The 22,503-nt window shown below is 37.4% G+C and overlaps 2 protein-coding genes across 6 annotated transcripts in view; one reads left to right on the top strand and one right to left on the bottom strand.

The window, feature by feature from the left end:
* LOC127801581 (F-box protein At5g51370-like) lies at positions 1-19,158 on the top strand. Of its 5 annotated transcripts, none has more exons than XR_008023079.1 (6): positions 2-1,323; positions 3,268-3,602; positions 4,594-4,701; positions 17,149-17,414; positions 17,510-17,893; positions 18,737-19,154. XR_008023079.1 is itself a non-coding variant. In XM_052336825.1 (2 exons), the coding sequence occupies exons 1-2, from the start codon at positions 179-181 to the stop codon at positions 3,533-3,535; spliced, it is 1,413 nt and encodes a 470-aa protein (XP_052192785.1). In that variant the 5' UTR covers positions 2-178; the 3' UTR covers positions 3,536-4,011. The 5 variants fall into 5 exon arrangements, 1 of the variants encoding a protein (XP_052192785.1); XR_008023080.1 differs by having other exon boundaries at positions 17,149-17,299; positions 18,737-19,153; XR_008023078.1 differs by having other exon boundaries at positions 17,149-17,893.
* Positions 19,159-20,179: 1,021 nt separating this feature from the next.
* LOC127802100 (uncharacterized) overlaps positions 20,180-22,503 on the bottom strand; it is a 106,760-nt gene continuing 104,436 nt past the window's right edge. Inside the window, 4 exon segments of the mRNA XM_052337790.1 lie at positions 20,180-20,592; positions 20,688-20,789; positions 21,541-21,777; positions 22,343-22,477. Of these exon segments, the coding sequence (XP_052193750.1) occupies positions 20,440-20,592; positions 20,688-20,789; positions 21,541-21,777; positions 22,343-22,477 (627 nt within the window). The 3' untranslated portion in view covers positions 20,180-20,439.

The following is a 22,503-nucleotide window of genomic DNA, read 5'->3' as shown; positions in this document are numbered from 1 at the left end:
TCCAGGGAGAGAGAGAGAGAGAGAGAGACAGAGAGGCAGAGACTCAAAACCCTAACCTCTGGTTTTCGAGAGAGGGAGAGGGTTTGTAAAGCATTTGAGTGGAAGCTGTAATTCAAGAAATGGTTTCTTGCTCTGGAACCGAGGGAAGATTGAATTGTGGAAACCTTAGCTCTGTGGAATGTCATCGTCGCCGGAGAAGAGTCGTCTGAGTTCGGACGCCTGGCTGAAGGACCATTCGCTCCGGCATGTGGTTGTCAAAATGCGCCGCCACTCTTTATCCGAAACGCCGCCCTCAGAGTCCGACGAAACCCCGACTCTAGAGTCGGCCGGGCCTGATTTCACTGCCCTCCTTTCCGACGAGCTTCTCCAACTGGTCTTCTCGAAGCTTCCCGAGTCTCAACACGTTCCCAATTCCTTGGTTTGCAAGCGCTGGTTGAGGCTTACAGGCCGTCTCGTTCGCTCTATCAGGGTTTTGGATTGGGAATTTCTTCAATCTGGTAGGCTTGTGCATCGCTTTCCTAATCTCGTCGATGTTGATCTTGTTCCGGCTTGTATTCATTCTTCTCAGAATTCTGAAATATTGTTGACCCACAAAATTGTATCGCTTCACGTTGATTCAAGTTTGTTTGAAGGTGGATTTTTGCGGAAACAGGATTTATTGCATTCGGATTTAGTTGATAGAGGTGTTCGGATTTTAGCCGAGGGTTGCCCTAATTTGAGCAGGCTTGTTGTAATAGGTGCTAGTGCCAAAGGCTTGTCGTGTATTGCGGACGATTGCCTGATGCTGCAAGAATTAGAGCTGCATTGCTGCCCTGATCTGTCTTTTAAAGGAATTTCGGGTTGCCAGAATTTACAGATTCTGAAATTGGTTGGTTGTGTTGATGGGTTTTATGATTCAGTGGTTTCAGACATTGGGTTGACGATTTTGGCACGAGGCTGTAGGCGATTAGTGAAACTTGAGCTGGTTGGTTGTGAGGGGAGCTATGATGGGATCAAAGCTATTGGGCAGTGCTGCCAAATGCTTGAGGAGCTGACCTTATGCAACCACAGGATGGATGGTGGGTGGTTGGCAGCACTTTCTTACTGTTCAAATTTGAAGACTCTGAAACTTCAATCTTGCAAGATTATTGATTCAAGTCCAGGGCCTGATGAGCATATAGGTTCTTGTGAAACACTTGAACAATTACATTTACAGAGGTGTCAAATGCGGGATAAGCAAGGTGTGAGAGCATTGTTTCTAGTTTGCGAGGCTGTTAGGGAGCTCCTTTTTGAGGACTGTTGGGGGTTCGAGGATAATGTGTTTGGCATGGCTAGTATTTTTAGGTAAGAGTTTATTTTCATTTGCTCTCTGTTGTGTCTCTGACTGGATCTTAAAACTTATAGCATCTTTATGACCTATTATGCATTTTACTATCTTAAGAGGAATAACTAAGATTAAGAACATGCTACTAATAAGTTTTGTAGCATTTGAGTGGTCAATTGACTACCTCCAAGTCCTCCATTCTACAGTTCACGTTCTTAAATTGCATTTACTTGTATATTGATCAATCCCAAGTAAATGCAATCCACTCCATGGCCAACATTTGTTCATTTTGTGCGTCCAGGTTATTGAACTTTTCTATTGATATGTATGTTGAACATGTTAGGATTAGGAGCTCTTAGAAACTGATTTAAGACTTAGATTTTCCAATCTCTCTACACTCCTCACCCGAAAATCAAGATAATAACAGAATATATATACAGCAATTGAAAAACAGAATGTAAATGAAGGATAAGAACAATCAAACCATCAAAGAGACAAAGAATTATCCTGGTTCGGACTGCTTTAAAGCAATCCTACATCCAGCCTTCTATCCGAGAATAAATCCACTAGAAACGAGTTGAAACAAGATACAAGAACCTCCTTACTCTCCCTCACACAAGTTTGCTGCACTCTCAAGAGAATACAAGGACTAATTTTATCTCAAAGCCTTTCACTCTCTCTCTCTCTCTCTCGCTATCTTGACAGCATCACTTGCATCTAGAGAACAATCAGAATGAATGAGAATGTTATATCTGACTGCTAGCACTCGCCTCCTATTTATAAACTTTAGGGAGGCAGCAATTACAAGGGATTTAAAAACTTAGCCTCTACAAAAGACCAACATACCCCTCATAATAAAATAACTAAGTTATCTAATCTAACTTAGAATAAAAAACAGTCAGAAAAATATCTTCATTCTAAACAGGTTCTTCTCTTCAACTTCTAGAGCTAATCTTCCATGCAAAAATCCAACAGAACATATCTATTTCTTCCTAACTTAATTGCCTTTTCTAGTTCATTTCTTCCTCTGCATTTGAGATAAAAAGATGCCAAATCTTGGATTTGATAAATCTACTTAAAAGGTGTTTACCCACCAACCATCCAACAACAGAAAATCTAATGACAACCATTGTCTGTCATCTGAGCCACATTATGCACCCCTCCCACACACGCACACACCAACCACCACCAATCTTTAATCCCATTTAGTAGAGTTAGATTACATGGCTTGTAGCTCATCAATCATTTTTATCTATGATTATATCTTTTGTCAGGCCATTATATTCCATGTCATGCCTAAAAGTTTTTCATCAAGTTTTCTTTGGTCTTCTTTTACTTATTTTGTTATAAATTTCTTTATTTGACCACTCTCATTCATGCATCTATTGGTCTTTATCTCACATGTCTAAATCATCTTAAACATGTTCTTAACATTTTATCTTCAATAATTGCTATTCTAGCCTCATTATATATAAATTTCATATTTACTTTTGTTTTTCTTTTAGGGTTGCATATTTACTCTAGCACCTTCAATTCATTTAAACTGCTAATATTCACATATTGATAGTTAATTGCTCAACATTCCATACCATAGAACATAACTAGTCTTGTTAATTAATTTTGTTGAATCCAAGATTTGCCTCGTTTAAACTGTTGAAAATTACCTGGCAACACAATGATAACAAAGCTTTTTCCAATCATAAATTGTATAATGCTGTATTTTATGGTTATGACGTCAGCCACGTCTTTTGTCCAAGACAGCCTCCTCGTTTAGAAATAATAACTTTGATAGAGGGGGAAAACGAATGTGAGACAGTAGAAACTATGGATTGCAGAAGCTCATAGTGAACTGCCTCATTAGTCATAGTTATATCTTTACTTCTTGTTGAAAACCTATGCAATTATACCAAGGTCCTAATTGACTTAATTCCAAATGCTTAATTTATGTCTGTTCTTCTTTGTAGAAGCGTACGGCTTTTATCTTTGGAAGGGTGCTCATTACTGACAACTGAAGGGTTAGAAGCAGTAGTTATTTCATGGAAAGAGCTTAAAGAGCTTAGAGTAGTCTCATGTAACAGTATAAAGGATAGTGAAATCACTCCAGCATTGGCGACCTTGTTTTCTGTTCTTAAGGAGTTGAAGTGGCGGCCAGATTCAAAATCTCTTCTATCATCAGGTCTTGAAGGGAGTGGGCTGGGAAAGAAAGGGGGCAGATCCTTCAAGTGGGTGTGAAAAATTGAGCCTAATATTCTCTTGCTGAGAAGTCAAGCTTATGCTAAATGGATGCTTGCAGCTACAAGTACTGGCATTAATTCGTGTGAAGTCTTAAACAAGCTTGTGGTTATCCTTGTCTGTTTCAAATGTTTTGCTCAGCTGTTACCCTGCAAAAATTAAATTTGGTCAGGGTGGTCATGATTGAAGACAGCATTTTGCTGAATCGCAAGTGGAAGGAGGCTAGTGACTCTAGGATTTACGTCTTGGTTTCTTGATACATACCTTGTGACTGTTTGCTAAAATGCAATTTCAAGTTAAATTTGACGCCATTGATGTATTTTAGTACAGTTCCATCATTGATGTATTTTAGTAAGGGTGTTTTTTCTTTAGTAGTCAAAGAAGTTAGACGAGGCATTTTTTTCTTTAAATACAGCTGTCCTGATTTTGTAGGAACCAACAAAATATGATACTTCACTCTTATTCTTTGTCATTTCTCCCATTTTATTTCTTTGGAAAATCATGTACAAGTATCTAGTTATTAAAAAATCATGTACAACCATCTTTTTAGGGAATTGTTTGTTTAAATTTTCAATTTGTACATAAGATATCATCAGCCCTTTATATGGTTGAAGCACTGCTTGCTTGGTTTTGTGAATTTTTTGTTCCTGCTTTGATTTCCCTAGGGGTTTCATCTAACCTGATAAATATTGATATGGTACAAGGTTTAGTTAGGATTTATAGTTATAGTAGATTTAAGGTAACTATCTGTCTTTCTATTGGGAATATGTAAATACTTTTTGAACCCCGACCCTCACAAAGCAGGGAGCCATGTGCATTCAAGATGCCCTTTTTGATTTCCCTAAGTTATATGGAATTAGGGTTTTCTCTTGCTGATAAATATTGATATGGTGCAAGCTTTAGTAAGGATGTATAACTTACAGCAGATTTGAACTAACTATCTGTCCTTGTATTGGGGAATACCCCAATACCCTTGGACACAATTATTTGAAATCTTTTATCTTAACTTGTATTGCTTTTGTTTTTTTCAATTTCTTTTCTTTTATCTCATTTTGCAGTGATGGATGACTTACGGTAAAAGCATGGAAGATGCAATGTGTGGAGCTGAAGACTTGGATATTGCAAGTCATACTGAGCAGTTATTGGCTTCAAACTGCTCTACATAGGTAATTGTGTCTTGATTTTTTATTGGTTTGCATGGATAGTTATCTATATAATTGAGGAACTGTGATCTGAATTCTCAAAAGTTTGAGTGCTTTTGGGACCAAAAAAGCATCAAAACAATTCTGAAAGCTGAAATAAAGAAAGAAGTTACTGTAGTCCAAGTTACTGTAGCATGTGTTAGCTTGGACAGTGTGACTGTGAGGTAAAGGTTCGTTAACACCTCCTGATTGGGTCACACTTCTAAACGTTGTGAGAGGGATGACATTGGTTTAGTTAAACAGTTAAATTCATGCCGCATATGCACTATGTATTTGCACAGGCTAAGTAGCACAAGCACAATACTATAGAGTGACCAAAAAAGAACAAAAAAAAAGAAAAAAATGTAAAATTTAAGATGGGGTTATAGCATACTTAGTGTAGAGGTTTTTCACATTTAAGAATCACATGGATATATGAAAATGTGTGTTGGTCTGATGATGTGAGTCTCCATGTCAGACTGTAAGACATGTGAGGACACCTGGTCCTCCTTAACTAATCATTTATTTACCAAAAAAAGTGGAGTTGAAAATTTCTTTAATTAGTTACCTTAATTTTCTAGACAAATTGAGCAAATCATTGAGGCGAAACCCTCTTAGCGGCACTGCATTGCTTGAGTGCAGTGAAAATATGAGCTAGTGTCACTGTATTGGTGCTGGATGTAGTGTTAAATCTGTAAGGGTTTTCATATTCTTATATATATTAGGAATTGGATCATAAAATATCAGGACTTTTATAGAAAAATCTATTGAAGTGGTGGAAGTGGCGATTAGGAGAAAATTAATGGGGTAAATTTCATAGGCAAAAGACCATTTTACCCTTGTCTATATTTTCCTCTCCCTCTTTCTTTCTGTCTTTTGTCTCTCTCTTTGATCTCCTTCCCATCTTGTTGGTCGCTGGCCAAATCCACCACTAGGTTTCGTCCATTGCACAGAGAGAGAGGGGGAGAGAGAGAGGAGAAGAGAAAGGGGGGGGGGGGGGGGGGGAGGGGATTAAAAAAATTAAAAAGCTTATGAACAAACTCAATCTGAAGATGAACACACCCATTTAGGTCCATTCCTCTTTGAGATGAATGGACCTAGATTTGGGTGTCTCTTCGAAGATATGAGGGAGGGACATTGTTGATTAGATTCACAATTTCCTCTTGTCAGATAGAGATGAGAGACAGATAGAGGAGAGAGTTGGAGAGATAAATGAGTGTATTTTGGGCATTTACAAAATCATAACAGTTGTTTTTTGACGACATGGGGAAATTGATGTGGGGTCATGAAAGTCAAGGGAGGTCAGTGTCATATCTGAAAGCATAGGGGTGGTCATTGGAAGTACATGGCAAGGAATGGAGTGCGTCTTATTTTGAATAAGACTACAAAGGATGAGGTAATAGATGTGAAGAGAATTGGAGACGGGATTATTATAGCTAAAGTTGTTCTTGAAGAAGAAACTATAAATATTGTTAGCACATATTGGCAGAAGAGATAAAAAGACAATTTTGGAATATTTAGAGGGATTGGTACTACAATACCTAGAAGAGAGACTTGAGGGTTGGAAATGAGATGAGTTGGCTTTTGAGACATTTACGACTCAACTCATTAATTAGCTACACAAGTTGGATTCATGCACCAAATCAATTAATCACAAGATGAAAAACATGGCCCGTGAAATAAATGAGTTGAGTTTGATTGATGATGTGTTTGGCTCATTTGGTTAATGACTTAGCTCGATTGAATTATATATAACAAAATATATGTAATACATATTATATGTTTTAATATATATTAATAGTACTTTTATATTATATATATATCTTAATCCTAAAATACATACAAAGAATTTTCAATCTTAAAATTTTAAGTATTATATAATACTTTTTTTTTTTTGTTATTAAAGATTTGATTTTTCCTTGATGAATACCTTATAGGAAATTTAATTTGCACAATATAATTGATTATGGTAAATTTAACAATTCAAAATTATTGCATATTTGATCTGTTCATTTCCTTTTTTTTCCCAAGTGATTAATTGTTGGTGTGTTGAAGTAAGATTTCTTTTTTTGTTTGTTTTTTTTTTTTGGGAGTTGTACTTGAGTTAAATGAGCTGAGCTCATGCATTGAGCTGTGAGCCTGAGCCTGTTTTAATCAAGTCAAGATCAAGCTAGAAAATTTAGTTCATATCAAATTCAAGACAAGCCATGAGCTCAACCAATTTTAACTGAGTCGGGTGAGGCAAGGTTCAGCTTGGCTCGACTTGACCATAGTTGTAAAAAATGTGCATGGGCACAGGGCTCAGATGAGTGCACCTCTACACTGCTAAGGCAAGAACCCCCTTTAAAGCACACACCTAGGCTCAAAGCATGCCTCAGATTTAGTGTTGTAATCGAACCGAGCCGAGCTTTGGAAAGCTCAGGCTTGGCTCATTTATAAACGAGCTTGTTCATTTATAATCAAGCCGAGTATCTTGTGGCTCGCATTAGGCTCACGAGCCTTATCGAGCTTCAATTTTATTTAATAAAGTAAATAATAAATTAAACTAATGATAAATTTATTCAAGAATTTTAATAGTTAGTATATAATTATATAAATTCATGAAGTATTATAACTTCTCTATACATATTTTTCAATAAAATTACTTAAAATATATGATTTTGTAAATATTCTAAATAAATATATGAAAAATTCAAAGTATATATTAAATTATTCATGAATTTTTATACAAGCTAACTCACGAACCTATAATCGAGCAGCTCACAAGCCTTATTGAGCCGAGCTTTGCCTAGCTCAGGCTTGGCTCATTTATTAAATGAGCTCGAACGAGCTTTTATCGAGTCGAGTCCCGAGTAGCTCACGAGAGGCTTGGCTCATTTACAGCCCTACTCAGATTGAGTTGCAAGGCGCGTGCTTTCTGTGCTTGGGTCATATTTTGTGTTTTTTTAAAATCATTTTTGATAGGTTTGAGCCTGATTTGTTACTTAAGGATCTATTGTTTGGTCAATATGAAAAGTCACTCAACTCATTTTTCCCCCTTAGAAGATCATTAAAGGAGGGGACTTAAATGGTTATGCAGAAGGGAATGAGTATAGAGAAATAGAGATATACATGGAGCTTTTGGATTTGGAGAAAGAAATGAGGGTAATCGTTAGTCCATCTAATTATTTGAGGTTATTTTATCTTCTTTTCTATGAGACTTACCATTTATCAGGTGGTCATTTTAGCTCACTACTCATGCTCAAATCCAAACATAAATCATATGCATATTCCCATGCCAAACACACTCATCCCAAACATCATGGTAAGCCATATGAGAGAATATGATCATAGATACCAAAAATCCCAAAAAACATATCACAATACAAAACTAAACATCATGGTAAACCACATGAGAGAATATGATCATATATACCAAAACCCCCCCAAAAAAACGTCACAGTGCAAAACTAAAACCATTTGCATGCTCAGATCAATGTGCAACACAAAATAATCAATGTATTAACATATCACAATGCACACCCACATGCAAACTAGCATCATACTTATGCTATGCACATGTTATGGATAGGAGAGTGATCTTACCAACTTAATAAAATCAAGGTAGTTAAGGGCAAAAGGCGCCCTTAAGATACTATGCTGTTCATATTGCCTGAGGTTAGGTGCCAAAAAAGCCCTCATACGAATGAAGTGAGGCGCTAAATTAATATATTTTTTATTATGAAAAAAGACAATCAATTAATGCATACAATTATAAAATATCCCTAAATACGAATTCTTGTAATATTTTTCAAGCAAAAACATAAAATGTAGAAATAATAATAATAATAATAATAATAACATGATTATTAACTAACTTTTCTTCATCTGGAAACAATATTCAATATTAACTTCTCTGAACCCTCAAAGCAACAAACACAAAATATATATTTAAAAACACGAACAAAACTGGGGAGAATGCAGTGAAGAGACCAATGATCAAAACCGCCAGGGTAGACTAGATTTCATGGGGATATTAGAGGAGGGGAGGATCTGTCACAGGTGAGCCAGCCGGTGAAGAGCAGTTACCGGAATGATCATCCTTGCATTCAGAGTTCCTGGTGTGCGACTGCTCAACCAACCCGGTGTAACTGCTCTCAACCTCACCTCACTCAGATCTATTTGATGGTGGCTTTTACAGCCATAGAAAAGTAAGAAAAACTGGAGAAATTGAAAGAGTTACAGTGCTTTGCATTGGTTTACGTTTACTGTAGCAGCAGATAGATGAGGATGAATTTACATTTCTCCACTCAATTTCTCATTTTTCCTCTTCCTATTAGGTTTTCCAGGACAATTCGTATGCCCTCACAGACTTTCTGAGACGAAGATCTTTCATTTTCAATTTTTTTTTTCTGTATTTCCTTTGTTACAGCCCAGCCGACCACCTGAGGGCCTCAATGCCTCACCAGAGGTCCTTGTCTAGGTGGTTCCTGTGTAAAGGAGCCTTGCCTGGCAGTATACAAGATGCCTCCATGGCACCTCGTGTCACCTGAGCGCCTCTCTCACCTTTGGCTACACTGAATAAAATGCAGCCGGAGGTTGCGTCGACGGAAGAGGAAATCACAATGCATCTTGCTCAGCAGGCATAGCTTGGAGTGGGAGGGTAGTGGTGGGGGTAAGGGTTGGAAAGGCCAACACTGGCCTCAAGCCTCTTCCTTAACCGCTCAACACTGGCTTGCTTCCCTTTGACCATCTTTCCTAAAATAGTGGCCCCAAATACACTGGAATGCACTTCTACCACTTACAACTCACTACTTGCTCACTTTGCACAACATTTACAATGCAATGCACTACTTAAGATTCTCACACTGAAGGAGAGGAAGAAAAACACATTCCTCTCAATGAGCCTAAGATAAGCACCAGTTGGGTGATGAAGAATGGACTAAGTTTCTTTTAATATGATGGAAAGTAAACATCACTAGCTTGGTTCTTGCAGCCACCAGATACTTGCATATAAGAAACAAGGCTGCTTCTTTCTCTATTAGCAGTATTCTTATCTTGACTCTATGCTGAAGTCAGACATTCTTGCGTGTCTTTTTGGCTTGCAGTGGAGCTCTTTGGTTGGCCATGGCTTCTGTGTTGGCTGAATATCACTGTGACATCTTTGCTACAATCTTTTGGCTGGATACAGATCAGCAGTAGCATCTTCGCCATTGCTTGGCTTGTGCCCTCACTCCCAAACACAGAGCTAACAACTTCACCTGAAATCCTCGTCTTTGCGTTATCCATTCTTTCTCTTCTCTGCCTTCTTTCTTTAGCAATGTTCCCTCTTCCCTGCCACCTGCACCACCATGTGTTCCACCCTGGATCCCTACCTCTCTAATCATCTCCCTGTCTGCACTTTGAAAACTGAAGGTAAGGAGACTGGCAAGGGAGAGATCAAAGAAGGGGATGGTAATCAATGGAGGATATTCAATTTTAACTTGGGTTTGAGGATTTCTGTGTGCTTGAAGCCTTGAACAAAAAAGGGGAAGGAAGGGGATTTAGTTCTGTATATGCAGGTTGGTGGGACAGTTGCTATTAAAATGGTTGGTTTTGGGGGTTTGAATGAAGTGGTCTTATGGCTGGTTCCCAGTTTTTCTGGTTGGTCTGGTCCAGGTTTTTCTGATTGCTATTGAGATTGGAGTGGAGTCCATTAAAGATAAGATGTGCAAAATAAATTAAAATAGTTTGTACACATGAGAAAAAAGCTCATAAAAGAGAATTAACTATGGAAGAGTGTGGATTAAATGGAAAAAGTTTGTAATAAAAGAGGCATAAGAAAACTTCATGCAAAGCTCTTAAACATGATGAGTTAAAATATTGCATCATGAATAGGGATAACTGCAACAATAACAATCACAAGCCTCTATCCTATTAGGTGGGGTTTGTTGCTTGTATTCTAGACTTTCAAATGTGTCTATCTTTGCCGCCCCCCCCCCCCCCCCCCCGCGGCGCCCCAGGCGCCCCCCAGCCAAAAAAAATAAAATAAAAAATTCATACACTGACTTTAGGTGCATTTATCAATCTTAATCTCATTTCTTGTCTTTTCTTTTCTTGTAAGGCACTACATTCCCTGTAACATCCTCATCTCATCTATGCTTATATTTTGCACATCTTGGTAGTTAATTGCCGAAGGTTTTTAGGTATACTAAGAAAATGGTCTCATAGCTGTTATTCATTTTCATGCTTTTGTTGGGATATTATGCGGTCCAACTTTTTACTATTCTTCATCTTCTTCAGGGCTGTTATTTTGTTTGGAGAAAGATTTCTTTAAAACCATGTAATGCCAATCTTTTTAACATAACACTTGTTTCATCACCTTGATTAGATAACTTTGAGAAATACTCTTTCCATCTCTTCTTGGTCACTCCTCATTTACTAGCACCTTTCTTATTTTCATCTTTCATGTATTGCACTTGCTTTAAATTTCGTATTTTCTTTCTTTTGCTTTAGCTAGTTTACCCATCTTTCTCTTAGCAATTTTGTGTTAAGCTAGAAGTATGAACTTTGATAAGCTTTTGACCTTGTTTCATTGTCTTTTTTGCTCCATTTTTTGGGGTCAAAATATACCTCTTCAGGTTTTATGGAATGTCATCATTACTGTCAAGAGGACTGAAAAACAGATCTTATTAATCTCAATGAAATGCCAAGACATATATACACATACGCTTATCCTGAATAGGCAAGATCTTAAGGCTAATTAGGGAGGATTTTTAATTAATAGTTGCCTAATCTAGCTTAGGAAATATTTATAGAAAGGAAACAAAAGAACTATTTACAGAAAGGAAACAAATCATACAGCTATTGATACAATCAAATCAATCTAGAATACAAAGAATATTTGATACAAAACACTTTTAGGAAACCAATCATTAATTCGGAAATCTCCATATTAGGAAAGCATAGAACTTCCGACCTTCTAACACTCCCCCTCAAGATGGAGTGTGTATATCATGCATGCCCATTTTGCTCAAGAACCTGTGATACACATTACCTGGAAGATCTTTAGTCAAAATATCTGCCAACTGTTCTCCTGTAGGAACAAAGGGTGTGCAGATCAAGCCACTCTCTAGTTTTTCTTTAATAAAGTGTCTATCAACTTCAACATACTTAGTCCTATCATATTGGACTGGGTTGTGAGCAATGTTGATGGTTGATTTATTGTCACGATAAAGCCTCATTGGAGCTGACCAACTCACCTTTAAGTTTTCCAATAGAATTTTCAGCCACAATAACTCACAAATACCTAGAGTCATGGATCTAAATTCAGCTTCAGCACTTGACCTAGCCACTACATTCTGTTTTTTACTTCTCCAAGTGACAAGATTTCTACTAAGAAAAGTGCAATAACCCGAAGTAGATCTCCTGTCAACAATAGAGCCAGCATAATCTGCATCTGTATATGCTTTCAGAGTCAATGCTCCTCCCTTTTTAAACAAAATGCCCTTACCAGGAGTCCTTTTAAGATAGTGAAGAATTCTATGCACTGCTTTTAGATGACTCTTATTAGGACAATGCATGAATTGGCTAGCCACACTCACCGCATACGCAATATCTGGTCGAGAAAGAGATAAATAAATAAGTCTTTCTACCAACCTTTGATATGATTCCTTATCTATTGTACCTTTTTCCGAATCAGCACCAAGTCTATGATTTGGCTCAATAGGTGTATCAACAGCCTTGCCACCAAGCATACCAACATCTATCAAAAGATCTAGTACATATTTATGTTGAGAAATAAATATTCCTTCCTTAGATCGAGCAACTTTGATACCTAGAAAATATTTTAATTTTCCCAACTCTTTTATCTCGAATTCTTTAATCAAACACACTTTCAAGAGCTCCATTCCTTCTTTATCCTCCCCGGTAACAATAATATCGTCAACATAGACTAGCAAGGCAGTAAGTTTCCCCTTTTTTGAATAATGTATAAAGAGAGTGTCATTAGCTTGGCTCTGCTTGTACCCTAAACTAACCATAACTCGTGCAAACCGCCCAAACCAAGCTCTTGGTGACTGTTTCAGTCCATAGAGAGCCTTTTTTAAATGGCACACTACATTTTCTCCTTGAGTTTGAACTCCAAAACCAGGAGGCACTTTCATATAAATCTCTTCTTCTAAGTCCCCATGCAAAAAGGTATTTTTTACATCAAATTGTAGAAGAGGCTAGTCAAAGTTAGCTGCTAATGATAGTAAAACTCTCACTGTGTTCATCTTTACAACCGGGGCAAAAGTTTCAAGATAGTCTACCTCATATGTTTGAGTATACTCCTTAGCTACTAGCCGAGCTTTATACATTTCTAGAGACCCATCAGATTTATATTTCACTGTGAAAACCCATCTACGCCCCACCGGCTTCTTCCCTTTTGGTAACTTAGTTAACTCCCAGGTCTGATTTTTTTGAAGAGCTGCCATCTCAACCTTCATGGCATCCTTCCAATTTTTATTGCTTAATGCTTCAGATAAGGTTTTTGGAATGGGGATAGAATGTAGGTTTGTCAGAAAGGCTTTATGAGCTGGAGATAAGTGGAAGTAAGTCAAGAATAGGTGCAAGGGATGCCTAGTATAGGTTTGAGTTCCCTTCCTTAGGGCAATTGGAATGTCAAGATCATCTAAATTAGGTTCAGATTCTTGATGGGTAGAGGAATTTGGTTCTGATGTGTTAGAATCAGGGCAACACATAGGCTGGGGTCTGGATCAAGGCTCGGATGAGAATCTGGACTTGGTGCGGGTAATTTAGCCTGCTTGGGTTCAGGAGGATCTGAGACTTTTCTCCTTGAATAGACCTTTAGTGGACTAGTATAAACTTGTTCCCCATGAATCATATTTAGAGAATTCTATGGGATATTCTTGAGATGACAAGAAGATGAAGAAGTTAGAGTAGGAAAGAACAATTCCCTATCACTATCCTCCAAGAATGCAGTCTCCCCCTGAGGATAGAACTTGTTGAAATAGGAACTTTCCTCCACAAAAGTCACATCGGCTGAGACAAAGAACTGTTTTGATGGAGGATGGAAACACTTGTATCCCTTTTGAATGGAAAAATACCCAACAAAAACACATTTCAAAGCTCTCGGATCTAATTTACCTATATTAGGTGAATGGTTATGAACAAAAGCCATACATCCAAACACTTTAGGATAAAGACCATGAGGGGGACTAAAGTCAGGAAAAAACTTAGAAAGCAACTGAATGGGGCTGTGTGAGTCAAGACTTTTAGATGGCAACCGATTAATGAGATAGGTTGCTGTTAAGGCAGCTTCTCCCCAATAGTTTTTAGGAACATTATTATGAAACAACAAGGCTCTTGTAACAGCAAGCAAATGGCCATTTTTCCTCTCAACTACCCCATTTTGCTGAGGAGTGTAGACACAAGAGGACTCATGGATTATCCCCTTTAATTTGAAAAAATTGGACAGCGTTTGATTGAAGAAGTCTTTGGCATTATCTGTTAGGACTCTTTTAATCTCGGCCCCAAATTGATTTTTAACCATAGTGTGGAAGTTTTGAAAGATAGTGCATATTTCTGATTTAGCTTTTAGTAGATATAACCACACTACTCGTGTGCAATCATCTATAGAAAGCACAAACCATCGTGCACCTGTGAGATTAGAAACGGGGGAAGGACCCCATATATCGCTATGAATGAGAGCAAAAGGAGAAAAACTTCTATTATTATTGAAGGGAAAAGAAGCCCTCTTATGTTTAGCAAATTGACAAACATCACACTGAAATTCTCTAATATCTAATTTCTCGAACAAAGAGGGAAACATAACTTGAAGAACACTAAAGGATGGATGGCCGAGGCAAAAATGATGAAGCCAAAGCACATCCTTATTGGATTTCACTAAGAATGATGCAGGAGAAACCCTTTTAGAAATCTGTTCACTAAAACTTTCAAGGTGATAAAGCCCCTCCTTCACTTTAGCATGCCCAATCACCTTCCTCAAGTCCTTTTCCTGAAACTCATAGAAGGTAGGGTAGAAGATAACACGACAATTAGCATCATGGGTCAATTTTTTAATGGAAACAAGGTTGGTGAATAATTTAGGCATATGGAGAACATCTTTCAGGATTAGGTTTTCATTTATCAGGACATCTCTTTGTCCAACCACTATTGTTAGAGACCCATTTGCTAGAATGATTTTCTTTGTACTAGGACAAGGTTTATAGGACAAGAATTTGTGGGAAAAAGGAGTCATATGGTCTGTGGCATCGGAGTCAAGGATCCAAGTAGTTTTAAGGCTTAAATCTGAAGCATGAAAAGCAATAGAAGTGGAAGTTATACTTGTGAAGGTTAGATTAGAGGTTCCTACTGCACTTGCTGTCCCTGATTCTTTTTCAAGCAGTCCTAGCTGATTCCTTAGCCTCTCAATTTCTTCCTGCTTTAGCTCCAATTAACCCAGTCTGTTCGGAACTTTTTGTTTCAGTAACCTGTTGATTATTGGCAATGTAAGCCTGCCCCTTTGATGGACCTCCTTTAGTTGGTTTCCCATGTAACTTCCAGCACTTCTCAATCGTATGTCGAGGCTTTTGACAATAGGTACACCACAAATCATCCTTGTTTGTGGTCTTGAATGGCTCCATAGCCTTCTTATCTCCTTTTGGCAGCCTCTGTTGACCACGCCCTTTCGGACTAAGTAGGGCTGAATTTTCCATATGATCAGTCTCCAACATAACCCCTCTTCTTCCTTCTTTTGCTCGTACTATCGATATTGCCTCATTCAATGAATGCAGTTTCGTTTTGCCCAGAATTTGCGCTCTGACTGCATCATATTCTACATTTAATCCTGCTAGAAAGTCATAGGTTCTCTCTTTCTCTACTAACTTCTTGAAAACAGCAGCATCCTCACTACATTTCATTTAGATGCACTGATAGTGATCCAGCTCCTGCCACAAGGTCTGTAGCAAATTAGCATACTCGGTTATAGACCGAGTTTCCTGCTTAGTAGTTGCAACCTTGGTCCAAATCTCATAAATCCATGCAGCATCATTCACCTTTGAATATGCGGTCTCCACAACTTCCCAAATTTCTCTAGTAGTTGTGAGGAATATCACAGTGTCACTAATTTTTGGAACCATAGAGTTCCAAAGCCAGGACATCACGAGTGAATCTTCTTCATCCCATGCAGCGTGTGTAGGATCCGTCTCCTTGGGACCGGTTCCCTCTAAGTGGCTCAACTTTCCCTTACCTTTTAGGAAAGTCCTAATCAATTGAGACCACTTAAGATAATTTTTTCCATTCAGCCTGTAGGCTATTTGGAGATTTTGTAACTCCTCGCTTGAAGTTAGACCACTGCCCATGAAAGGAACCTCAGTCGTCCTGCCAGATTCCATGGAGTCGGTCATGGTTCTTAGGTTGGGGAAGAAAAAGAAAGGTGTCTGGAAATGTGGCAATAACAGCCAGAAACAGTCAAAGCGAAAGGGCGAAGAATGGCACTGAAGGTCAGAGAGAGGACTGAAACAGGAACACGGAAAAAAGAACAAATGCTTGAGGCCAGAAATCAGAGAGCAATCTGAAGTGGCTCTGATACCATGTTAAGAAGACTGAAAAACAGATCTTATTAATCTCAATAAAATGCCAAGACATATATACACATACGCTTATCCTGAATAGGCAAGATCCTAAGGCTAATTAGGGAGGATTCTTAATTAATAGTTGCCTAATCTAGCTTAGGAAATATTTACAGAAAAAAAACAAATCATACAGCTATTGATACAATCAAATCAGTCTAGAATACAAAGAATATATGATACAAACACTTTTAGGAAACCAATCATTAATTCGGAAATCTCCATATTAGGAAAGCATAGAACTTCCGGCCTTCTAACAATTACAAAATGTATGTTAAGTCTTGTAGCAAGCTCTTTTAGTCTTTATTTTTTCTTGTACATATTAATTCCCCCGCCAAGACTCTTTTGGTTAGGAGATTTTTTTGGTTAGCATCTCCTTCTACAGTCTAATCTTTTGTTGGCTCACATTTTCTTGAAAATAAATTGTTTCTCACTTTTTAAATCTCACTGTTTGATTCTGGGGTGGGCCTCATTTTGCATCATTCTTCCTTCTCCATCTTTTGATTGGCCTAGAGAGTTAAAATCTATATAGCCAAGTTAACCTAATCAGATTCATGCATGGTCTTATTATTGTTGCATTAGTTCATAAAGAAGTCCAAAAAATGATAGGATAGCTAATCTAATTTGAATTCACTGTCTGGTTTATGGGGCACGCAAATACGTAGGGGGGCTTTATTTCCATCTTGCCCACTAAGTCTTGCTGCACATCTGCTCCATTGCAAAAGGGGGAACCCCTTTCCCTTGTTATACCAAAAAAAAAAAGCAGCGCTTTGGGTGAAGAAAAATGTATGTGACATTGTTCATATTTTATTCTGATTTATTGAATGGTGTTTTGCAGATATTAGTATTATGAAGGTTGTGGATTTTTTGAGACTGAATTCCATGGGGAAAACATCATTAAGGCTGCTGCTCGTCAACTTTGCCAGGAAGCTCAGTACTGTCTAAATGTTGGCTTTACTTGATGCTGTTGTCTTCTTGGTCTTTTATTAGTGAGTTCATGCTGTTTATTTGAGGTGTTCTAGGTAGGTTCTTTGTGTTCTCTTTTCTGTGGCTAGTGAGAAATCTCAAGTGTTTGATAAATATAGATGCAATTTCACTAAGATGGTAAGTTCTTTTTTTTTTTATTGTTTTTATTTTCCCTCAGTTGTTTATACTTTCTGGGTTTTGATTCTCTGTGTTTATTTTTATTTTTTCATCAGAGTGAAGAGCCTCACGCTGTACAACAATGAAGAGTTTGTTTTTTGCTTCTTGGACAGAATTTCTTGCTCGCATGGCTTAGATGGGGGAATGCTAGAGTTGGAAATTGTTTTGGGATTAGTAATAATTTGATAATCTTTTTTTTACCAAAATAATATTATTTGAATCAAATGCTGGATTAATTGTTTTCAGAAATCCAAAATAGAGGACAGTTTTGTATAAGAATAACTAATGAAAAATCCAAAAACAAGAGTGGACAGTGATTCATAATCTAAGGAGAATCTGGAGTTAGGTCGGTTGTGTTATAAATGCACCAATGTGCGGAGAGCAAGAAAGAGCAATCAAGCGAAGAAATCAAAGAGGACAAACGTGAAAGACAATCAAAGGTGAGAATCCCTTCCCTGCTCGCTATTGTATTAAGATAATGATTTGGAATTTACACATTCATCCCAAAATCATGGTCCATTGTATCATTATTGCATTCCTCTTTGTTTTCTTTTTAACTTGCCAAGACCCAAATCACGTCCACTATTTTTCTAATGTTATAAAAAGGTCTCAATATTTAAAGAAAAGGCTTTTGAATTTTTTGAAGTGACAAAAAGACCTTTTAAGTTGTTTTTAGGCTAGGACTAAAATTTAGTGAGACTCAGGTTAAGTTGACCCAGCGACTTATCATGATGATGAATAAGTCCCTTTTTAATTAAGTTTTTAGTTTTTACCTTTTATTATATCTATTTATGAATCAAGCTATATTTATTGATCTTTAATTTTTAATATAAAAAGGGGAAGAGCCAAAAGGAAATATAAACAAAAATATCTCTGACTGGTCAGGTTAGAGATAGAGATGTAAGGCGCTTTGATTTTCATGATTCAATTTGTACGTGTAAATGTTGGTATGATTTCACGGGGAGCAATTTCGGAGAAGCACGAGATCTCACTACGTCGGTGATATCATGTGATCTGATTTCCTTTTCCTTCTGGTAGTGTAGCTGCGAGGGGCTATGGTTCGATTTGTGCTGGGTAATTTGTTTTTATTGCAGGGCGTTGGTGTTTGTTTCAGAAAATAAATGTTGTGGGAAATTAGTAATTGGATCGATGAACCGGCATTGGGTTGAATTGAATTGAACCAACTTTTGCCGTTGATGTTTTCCCTTCTTGTTTAGGTTCATCTTCTTTGATCGGTTGTCCTTTCTTTCTCCTTTGGTACTAAATCTCAAAATGGGTCGCAGATATGGCTTTAAATGGAGGAGCAGCAGCTGCCAATCTGCGGAGGAGGAGGAGGAGAACAACAAGTGCAGCTGGCACTAGTATGCTCCAGTTTTACGCAGATCATGATGGCCCGGGGGGGGGGGGGCGTTACTCAAGATCTCTCCCAACGTCGCCCTCGTGATCAGCATTGGTTTCATAGCATTTGTTGCCATTCTTCATGTCGGGCAAAGCTGTATTTCGTCTTAAGTAGGATCCTATGGCTGGGTAGCTAGCTAAGATTAATCTTCTTTTGAATTTTGTACGGTCATTCTCTGTTATTTTTATGAATTCTATAGCTTCATTACCTGCTGCTTGCAATCTTTTGGTTAAATAATGAGCTTGAGCTGAGAACAAGATGCTCTTCAATTCCAGAGAATTCACTTTCTAGTAGATCTTATGCCTACTCTTTCCCAACATGGGAATGACTTCTCGTGCGTTACAGTTTAATTTCTTGCATCCAACTATGCTTGCTTGACTTGAGACTCTTCGTATTGAGGTTTTTGATGCTTTGTTTAGTTCATCTGGGATGAAAGATCAATTGTCACCGCCCCCCCCCCCCCCCCCCCCCCCCCCCCCCCAACAATTACTACATGTTAGGTAACAATCTTTTTATAATGGGTCATTTGAAATGGATGATAATTTTTGGTCATCCTTAGTTCTAAAAATTTTAATCTTATTTTCTAGTGATCAGGTTTCAAGTGCACGTGGTTATGTCAACTTTATCCCTCATTATCATATTAGACAAAATGTCTAATTTCTCCATGCTTTAATTTTATCAATCACAATCATTGTTAATATTAAAGTAAGGATAAATCAGACATTTTGTTCAGTTAAACGATCTATTATGTCCATCAAAGAGGACAAATTATCATAGACCTATTAGATTAGGGTTTATTTGAGTTCATTATTATTGGTTCTTGTGATTCTTTTCAATTAGTCATTTTATTTGTTTTTATGTTCACTTTCATTATTTATTAAAATAAAAATTACACATTTCATTTGATAAACAAAAAATATGGACACATTTTTATAGTGTTTCTACTTTTAAAATAAAATTTATGTTGATATTTTTTCGAATTAAAAAACAATGACACTAAATATTTCATTTAAAAAATGAAAACAAAATAGATTAATAATGGTAGGGTAGGTGAAAAATATTTTATTCTGACCAACTTTATTTTGTTTTTTCACAATACAAATTTTATTACTTCTCATAAATAAATTGTATTAGAAATTTTGGTTAGTTAGAAGTTATATCATCAAAAAATCTGACATAATATTCATTTAACCAAGCAATACAAATATGATTTGTTTTGTTAAAAATTCACACGATAAAAATAGAGTTAAATAAATATCATACAAATACATAAATAAATACGATATTGAAAAAAAAAAAAACACAATATTATTCTAATAACACGAGTTAGAATACAAAATTCCCTACCCAACAAGAAAAAGAAAAAAGCTAAATACAAGTATTTGACAAAAAGTAAATAATAAAAGAGCAGAAGAAAGCAGAGCATGCAAAGCATAGAAGTCATAATAATATCCATCATGTTCAAAGTTCAAACTGTTTTCCAGCATATATCATTTGCATTCAACGATGTAAGGGCACGTTTTCCTAAGTTAACTCGATGAGTACAACCAACAAGACAAAAGGTTTCAAAGCTGAGATAATTAAAACTTATTTCATGTTGTCGGATGGGCGCCTTGAGGATCCAGCCTGGTTCTCAGGTATGGGGCCTGCACAGCCCCTCGAGACAGATTGAAAGAACTTCATGATCTCTTCTGGGGCACACCTCGTGAAAGATCGGCTCCAGAAGTTGTATTTAGGATTCTGCTTGAGAAGAGAATTAAAAAAAAAAGCACATTGTAAAGGCACATACTTCGCATACAGATTGCAACGAGAGAAGGAAGGAAGAACTAGATTACCTTAATCAGCTCCAAGAACGTAACCAAAACACCCCATGGATGAGGCTCGCGGACAATCAGGCGTTCCGACAGAACCCTTGTAATTCTCTCCTGCACTGCTTCCTGATGAGCACAGAAACCAATTTCCCAAAAGAGATAGGTCAGTTCATAGTTCATTCACTGGCCGAATTGGAAGTGATGGTTTCTAGAGGCATCTCGGCAAGTTAATCATTGAGAGGAAGGTGTTTGGATGTAGCTTCTAGGTTGCATATCTAACGGAGCAAGTTGGGAGGAGGATGAGGATGACTGGACATGGCTAGGACTTTCTCTTATTGTCAAACCTTGCTCTAAGGTGGCATAGGTTGTCAAAGGAAGACCTTATTAGGAAGCAGAGGAAATCCCTCATTAATTTTCCATTCCATCTGATTTGCCATCATTATTTTTCATCATTAATTTTATTAATCACAATTCCTCTTATTGTCCATTCATAATTTGAAAGGAATCAGTCAGATTCCTCTTACTGTGGATGAGGGGAGATTCTCCAGATAGTCTTTCTTTCCTTTCCTTTTTTTAAAAAAAAAAAAAAAACTCTTTATGCAAGCCTCGTCCCCTATACGAGCTTTTGATGCCTTTGATCTAGGAAATTTTTACTTTAAAATAATATATAATATAGGACCATTAAAAATCATTTAGATAAAGGTTGCTAACTACTAAAACATGATTTACAAGCTGTCATGCTCATGATTCCATGCAGCATTACTAGGACCTGATGCCTGTATACGGTAACATTCTCAGAGAAGACCAATCTACACGCATGAAGTACATATAAAAACTGGCAAAATAAACAAATTAGTTATGGAGAAATTATATTTACCTGGTTTGATTCATAAAATATGTGAAGAAGGGCGACAGCAAAGTAACTTGTAAGGTCGTTCGGATAACGTAGTTGGTTAGCCATTGCACTCAGAACCAGATAGCAGCCTTCAGAATCAAGATCCAGAAGTAAAGTACGGAAGATGTCCAAGGCAGGGCCATCTAGGAAGACAGCTGCATCATTACTAGCAGTTGACTTGGTGCAATTAGCAGTTCTTGCTTGCAGCTGCCGTACGTCCTACAATATATTGAGCCAAAAGGTGGGTACTAAAAAACAACAGACAAGATGGGAATGGGACACCATAGGGAGACGAAGTTTAAAATCATGTGTACAGAAACAGGTGATAAATCAGAACTTAATATATTCCAGCGTAGTGGATATTCATACAAATTAATATTCCCCGAGTTTCTAGTAATATCTTACGTTGATTCTAATACTTGGAAATAATTGGGCAATGGTGGTTAAGTATCTGACTCTTGTAAAACAGGAACTTTCCACAGATTGCATATACCAAGTTTGCTCAGTAAATAAAACACCACCTTGTAAAGACAACTTTAGTCGGCCAAGATCTTTGTCTCAATATAAGAGTTACCAATTTGAAGGTTATGTAAAGGGACAAGGATCCCACTAAGACCAAATCGTTTATCCTACTAGCAACAAGTCACACATTTTATATGCATTTGAGCAGTCTTTCTGTGGCGTTTTGTCGGAAGGATTTTTCATCCTCCCACTTCTATATATTCCTACATATTGATAGTCACACTGCTGCTTACTAAGGAAGAAAGGGCATGCATGAATTTACCTGCATTCCGAGATAAAGCACAAGTGAGTTGATCAATGGTACATTATACCGGGTCCCATCCTGGCTAGCATCCCTTGGTAAAAGCAGCAGTTCCTGCTTCAATTCAGTTAAAAACGAAGAGCCCTGTTGCCTCGTCTGCAGGAAATGTTGAAAGTAGATGA

Source organism: Diospyros lotus, chromosome 5 (assembly GCF_014633365.1).
Source record: "Diospyros lotus cultivar Yz01 chromosome 5, ASM1463336v1, whole genome shotgun sequence".
NCBI classification, from domain to species: Eukaryota; Viridiplantae; Streptophyta; class Magnoliopsida; order Ericales; family Ebenaceae; genus Diospyros; species Diospyros lotus.
This window is presented reverse-complemented; position numbering and strand designations above follow the sequence as displayed.